The sequence below is a fragment of the Mandrillus leucophaeus genome, unplaced genomic scaffold, assembly GCF_000951045.1.
Source record: "Mandrillus leucophaeus isolate KB7577 unplaced genomic scaffold, Mleu.le_1.0 Scaffold566, whole genome shotgun sequence".
Taxonomy (NCBI): Eukaryota; Metazoa; Chordata; class Mammalia; order Primates; family Cercopithecidae; genus Mandrillus; species Mandrillus leucophaeus.
The window spans coordinates 1,382,427-1,389,181 of NW_012106097.1; the positions used below are offsets into that span (position 1 = coordinate 1,382,427).

At 38.9% G+C, this 6,755-nt stretch overlaps 1 protein-coding gene across 8 annotated transcripts in view; it reads left to right on the plus strand.

Moving 5' to 3' along the window:
- TNIK (TRAF2 and NCK interacting kinase) overlaps nt 1-6,755 on the plus strand; it is a 455,189-nt gene that overhangs the window by 278,794 nt on the left and 169,640 nt on the right. For all 8 annotated transcript variants that reach the window (XM_011998297.1, XM_011998298.1, XM_011998301.1 and 5 more), the window contains exon 4: nt 5,047-5,172. In XM_011998297.1, coding sequence (XP_011853687.1) covers nt 5,047-5,172 — 126 coding nt within the window. The remainder of the gene's footprint in view (nt 1-5,046; nt 5,173-6,755) is intronic.

The window sequence follows — 6,755 nt, forward strand, 5'->3', positions numbered from 1 at the left end:
GAAAGAAAAATGAAAATTAATAAGATATTGGAGCTGATGTGTAGCTTTAAATTTCTTTCTAATTTTGTATTCACACTTCTTTGTTGTCATTGACTAATTGTATAAGTAGATATTACATAGTTAAATAAATGTTTACTGATTTTAAAAATTTAGTTTTTGTCAGCTATATATTTGCATCCTGAACAAAACTTATATTGCAGGGAGGGATTTCACTATTTCAAATTATTTTAGAAGCTTTTTTAAAACCACATTCTAGATCATAGTGACGATCCCTTCGAATTCTCGTAGCCTGTGGTCCCTTAATGATAAATTGTCTCCTACTTTTTGCCACATTCAGTCAATGCTGAAGGTGAGAATGACAGATAACACAAACACCTGCTTAATGGCAACAGCTGCTGTGAAAGCCGTGCAGATGAGCGGGAGCAGAGATGGTTCTAGCTAGTGTTCACCCATCTATGGGATGGTGGCATTTATGAATCTGTACACCTTATACTTCTCTCTAGACTTCATCCTGACCAGTCTCTTGGACTTGCTGTAGGAATTGCGTAGTTTTATTCCTGTGCCACAGATTGAGAGTTAAATGTTAGGCAGACTTTATTACAGAGCATATAACTAATAATACATTTTTTATTCCATTTTTAAATCCTAGCATATCATAGATACTTAAAGTGTATTCTGCAGTGTAATCAATCTGCAACTTAAAATCTCTTCTTTATTCCTCGAAATCAATCATAAGCAAATATTATTGTATGCTAACAATCTCCTTTAACTGGAAGACCAAAGTCAGGGTTCTCTTCCACCCTGGCTTAAGATGCTCTTAAACTCTTCTGATTAACAGCTTTGGTTTTGGTCACCATGGATAATTGCCCTTCGTTTGACTAGTGGTTTTCTGTATCAAATTACGAATACTGGCTTTGGAGTCAGACAAATCTGGTCTTGAATCTGAGGTTTAACGTTTAAAATATGAGTGAACTTGGGAAAGTTACTTAACTTCTCTGAGACTCATTTTACTCATTTGTAAAATAGGATCCAGCTTCATACCTGTTCTGAGTGCTCAGTAAGGTAGTTCATACATAGCTGCTGGTACACAGTAAACATGACATGAGGGTTTGGCTTTGGCTATATTTTATGACCACATGGTGACATCATGTTGCCATCAGAGGTGGTCAGTGGCTTGAAACCATTAACTGGAATTATCTATTTCCTTGGGTTTGAAAACTGCCTATCTTCCCATGGTTTCTCATCTTCTGGAAGGCCGATCCCGGTTTCTCACATGGGGGCTGAAGGGTTCTCTGGCAAGCTGTAGGAGAGGGCCAGTCTCAAGGCACAAGTGCTTTTCGGGCCTCTACTGCATCCCATTTGCTAATGTCCTCTTGACCAAAGCAAGTTATGTGGCCAAGCCCAGGTTCAAGGAGAAGAGAAATGGACTCCACCTCTTGATGCAGGTAGGACACATATCATGGCCATTTTCTTTTTCAGTCTACCACAAACACTAAGCAATAAGTAGATCCTGTGATCTTGAGTAATAATATTATCTTATTTATATTAATACTAAAGCTACATTTAACTAAGCACTTAATCATTTCTAAGCCCTGAGAAGTGGCGTACATAGGTATTCGTATTCCTATTTATAGCTGAAAATGACTGACATTTGGCGAGTTTAAATGCCATGGCTGAGGTTAACATAATGAATATGACTGGATTTGGAAGTCTTTCTGCTTTAAGTAATGCTTCTTCCTACAGTACCGGACTTGGCTTATTGAAGTTACTCTTTTAAATGTGTGATAATTTGGTACCACAGCTTTATTTTTCATTATTGCCCAGTGGTCATTAGTTTATCAGAGGGCTTGATCTTTGTGCTTAATACTTAAGATTTCGAAATAGTACATTTACAAAATAGAGGACATTCCTCCCTTATAACTTTTTAGTTTAATTCTAGCCTCCCTTGCTCTCTTTGTGTTTTTGGAAAGCATTGTAACTCATCTCCCTTGATGGGTCATATTGTGAGAGGCTGAAGTCTTTGCAGCATGGTGAAATGAGTTCTTGTCACTAGTAAGGCTCTTCCTTCCTATTTCACTGAATAACTTACTGCCATCTGTGCCCTAGACTAAAAATCTGGATAAACAGTAGCCCTGTAAGGCCTGCTAAATTGCATGCTCATTTAAAAGGTTGCATAAGATCAAGGATTTATATCTTAGAACTACCTAACCATGACTTACAGTGGTTCCATAAGTGTGTTTGGAAACAGTGCAATTTCAACCTAAAATTCAAGTGATTTACATTTTGGCCTTCCTGCCCTTTTATTTATTTATTTTTTGGTTACATAGATTAGTAATAACATTTACTTCGTAGTACACTTGATAACACACATCCTTTATCTAATTACCACAAAATGCTGGGACTTAAACATCTTTATCTCATTATAAATGAGAAAACTTAGGGTCCAAAAAGGTAGGTGACTTTCTTGGGGTCCTGCAGCCAGAAAGGAATGGTACCCAAACTCAACATGCACCCCATCTGCCCACCCTCATCTTTCTGATCCCAGACTCAGTGCATATGCTGTCCTTATTGTCATATTGCCTCAGTTTACCTTTGAAAAATGATGGAGAATGACTGACTTTATTCTGACCTCCAGTACTATTTATTTTGGATTTAATTACATAGTTCTTCTGCTGTTATTTAACTGTTTTATAAGCTCTTATTTTCTTAATGACATGGTGAGCTTTTTATAGACAGTCCCCCGCTCCCCTGTCTTTCCCACATTACCCACTATCCTGCTAAGAACCCAGGAGGCAAGCGGTAAATACTTGTAGAAGCAGGCTGATTTCTCACTAAGAATGACTGATGCTAAGATTGACAGGCTGCAGTTGGAAAGTGATCCGTGTCTTTTATTACCTCACGTAGTTGCCTTTTTAATGGAAGCAGCTGTCGATGCTGTGCTGCCCACAGAAACCCTCAGGTCGTTTTTCTCCCTTTTTCTATTTAGGCTTCCCCAGAGTACATCTGCTCACATCCTACATTCATCCACAATTATTTGGCCCCATACAGCAAGTTTAAAATAGCTACTGTGCACCGTAGTAAGACATTGGAGGTGCGCTGTAGGGGCCCTTCAACAAGTTCAAGGCTGGTGAAGGTCATTCTCTCCATGACCTGCAGTGAAGGCGTGGGGGGTTTCTGATAGCTGCTGAGAAGAATAGGTGGTCAGCAGTGTGCCTTCCCCTGTCTCGCCCCTTGACTCCCTTCCCCGCCATTCTGGCCACATGCTTCTCCTTAGCTCAGCATCCCAAGCATATATTCTATTTTGAGATTACCTATTCTTCAGCTTAGTTAAGACTTGTGATATGTAACATGCTTTACTTCTCCTAGGTTTGCAAATCCCGTTCGTTTTTTCCTAAAGCTTATTTTAGTAAGTAAGCATGGTCAGCAAATGTCAGCACTTCACTACTCTCCTCACTCTATTCTTACCTGTTCCTTCTGACATCAACTAATGCTGCTCTAGGCATTGGGCTCTTTGCGGTTATTTGTTCTTTTAGTTGCATTTATTCACAGGCACTTTGCTTGATGCTAGGGATGTTGTAGAGAACAAAACAGGCAGGATTCCTGAGTTTACGGTTCTTACATACTGATAAGGAGAAGAGACCTTAATCAAATGATAAATGTGGGTGGCAATTCTGATAGGTGCTACGAAGGAAAAGATACATGATGATTCATGGGGCTAGAACCAGATTGGGCAGATCAGGGAACTTTGCTGGGGAAGGAACTTTCGAACTGAGATCTGAAGATCTGGAGAGGACAGCTTACAATATATGAAGAAGAGAGTCGAATAATGGGGCAATCAGGGGACATACGTCCATACCAATGTCAACCAGTGCAGCAGGTATGTGAAGGAGTGTAGGGGCTATGACCAGATGCAGTGGGGAGATTTGACATTGCCTGAGAGAATTAAGGAAGAGATCCCTGGTGAATGTCGATCAAACTCAATCACGAACGGTGAGTAGAGATTATGTGAAGAAGAGGCCGGGGAAAGAAGACAGCACATGAGAGACTGCAGGAAGTCCCAGTAATGCAGAGACACTGCAAGGAGGCAGTGCAGCGAGTGGAGGAGGGTACAGACAGGGGACACCATGGGTAGTTTTTCAGGTCATGGCAATGTCACATCTTACACTCAGGGACAGTCATAGCTTACTGCTGCATCTAAAAAATTTATCCTGAGGTAGAAACTTTCTCCCCCAACCTCAACAACAAAACACTCTTCTGCAGTCCAACCAATGTGTAAACATCAAGAAAATAAAATTATGGGAGGTCACACCGTCTCCACCAGCACTGCCAGGACCTCTGAAAAGGGTCCGGGTTGGCGGATTCCAAATCAAAATTCACAATGAATGAAACCTGAATATTAAGAAACTACCTCTGTAACAGAGTTGTCTCTTTTTACATCCTCAGCACCACCACCTTTCCCCCTTTCTTTCTAAGCTGAGTTTCCTGAAGGTGAGCTGGGTACTCCTGCTTTGAGAACTTCCTTAGATCTAGAGAACTTACCTTTGCTCCCTTTCCCGTCTGACTTTCATTATCTTCAGTCAGGTACTTCAATGAAAGGAGCCTTCAAAGAAAATGAACCTAACAAAATTTAAATCTGAAAGCCCATGGTTTTAATATCTTCTACTTTCCTCAATCTTTCTTATACCAGATAGGATCAGTAATGGCTACTTGATGTATGTAGTTCCCAGAGGCCCACAGTGAATTTTATCTCAGTAGTGTTTCTACCTTGATCTCTTCTAGGTGAAGAGATGAGCAATTGTTTGGGGTGTTTTTGTTTTGTTTTCCAAGAGATCGTGCTATGCCTGTTTGTTGTAGAAACAGAAGACTCTCTTAGACAGCCAATGTGTTATGTTTTAGAATTGTTCTTTGTCCTCATATGTAATAATTATGCTTATTTATCACCAAGGAAGAAAAACCTTAAGAAAGAATTTAGATGGTGTTGAAGAAGAGAATCCTACTAACAACAATAGATTTTCATGACAGAATTTTTATATTGTTCTCATACAGGATGAAGAGGAAGAAATCAAACAAGAAATTAACATGTTGAAGAAATATTCTCATCACCGGAATATTGCTACATACTATGGTGCTTTTATCAAAAAGAACCCACCAGGCATGGATGACCAACTTTGGGTATGTAGTGCTATCCAAATTTGCTTTATTTACATGAAGAACAAACAGGGCCAAATGGTTCATTTTTCTATCCTCATGACTAAATTTGATTAACTCCTTCTTTAACCCTTAGCCCCCATGATGTCTGTAACATACTGTTTTCAGGGTTTTCTCCCATTTCCTTGAATACCTATCTTTTCAGTATCTCTAAATATTCCTTCTATCCTTTAATATGGACCAAAGCCAATTGTTGAGTTCTCTATTTTTGTTTCTGTTTTTGTTTTTTTCACTAATTGACAAACTTTTATTGCATTTTTATTTTAGGCACCATGTTATTTACAGTTTATGAATTATATCATTTATTTTGCTTCTTTCAGTTAGGCATTATTATTTCCCTAATTTCTTGAATGATGAAACTAAGGTTTACAGAAAAAACGAGTAAACTGTTCCAACGTCTACATAGCTAGCAGGGATGGAGCTAGGATCTAACCAAGCTCTATGTGATTCTCTGTCTATCACTGAGGTGTGGGTGACTCTGAAACATAAACTTTAACTTCGTAGGTAAAATACCTACTATAGTGTCTGGTACCAAGTAGGGACTCTGCAAAGGTTGTTTTCCTTTCATGTTTCCCCTAGTCCACTTAGCTATGTGCCGCAGTCCTTTATCTTTGACAGTCTAAGAGGCAGCTCTGATTGGCTGTCCCACCAACAAGTTTACTGTGTTTGATACCAAACCCTATCACTGCTCTGCCAAGCCCAGACTGTCTTTTTCTCACCTTCCTGGTTTCTGTCCTTGGAACTTTTATTCACTTAGTCCTTCAGCAAGATTATAATGCTGTATTGGTTTGGCCTTCCCTTGCCAATTTTATTATCACCTCCCTAGTATAGGCCCATTCAGTGGAAGCCTGGACTTTACAGTGGCCTCCTATGTGTTGATCTACTTTTCTTTCACTCTTTCTTCTTCCCTCTACCTTCCATCCTTCCGTCTCTCCTTCCCCTCTTCCTCTCTCTCAATTTCTGTTCATCCCACATGTCGTTGTTATATTAATGCTTCTAAAAATACCTTTTTAACCCCTTACCGTCTTGCTCATTTTCCAGAGGTTTTGTATGTGCCTAACACAAAAAATTTACTGAATTAGCAAGAGCCTACTATATGCCAAATACTGTGCTGAGCTGTGTGGATCCGCTAATGGCTATTTCATGGAGAATTCCCAAAGTACTCAGCCTTGGGTAGAAGTAACTATTTTAATGCATCAGACATTTCCAGTGCAGTGGAGAAGACAGAATATAGACAGTGAATACAATCAGTGACCAAAAAAGATATAAAAATGTTAGCTCATAAAACTAACAAGATTTTCATGTCATTTAATATGAGTACTCAATCTTTGGAAATGAACCATTGGGATTATTTTTTTCCATGAGACTCATCTCCAAATTTAAAACAAAAATTATTTGGGGGTAAACACATTTTATATAGTTTATGTGATTCCAAAAAAGTTACAGTAGGTTTTAATTGTGGCCTCTAAATGTATAATAGATGTAAATATGAATATTAAACATACAAAAGTAGTGGGAGAAAATAAATGTGACTGTGTAGTACTAAA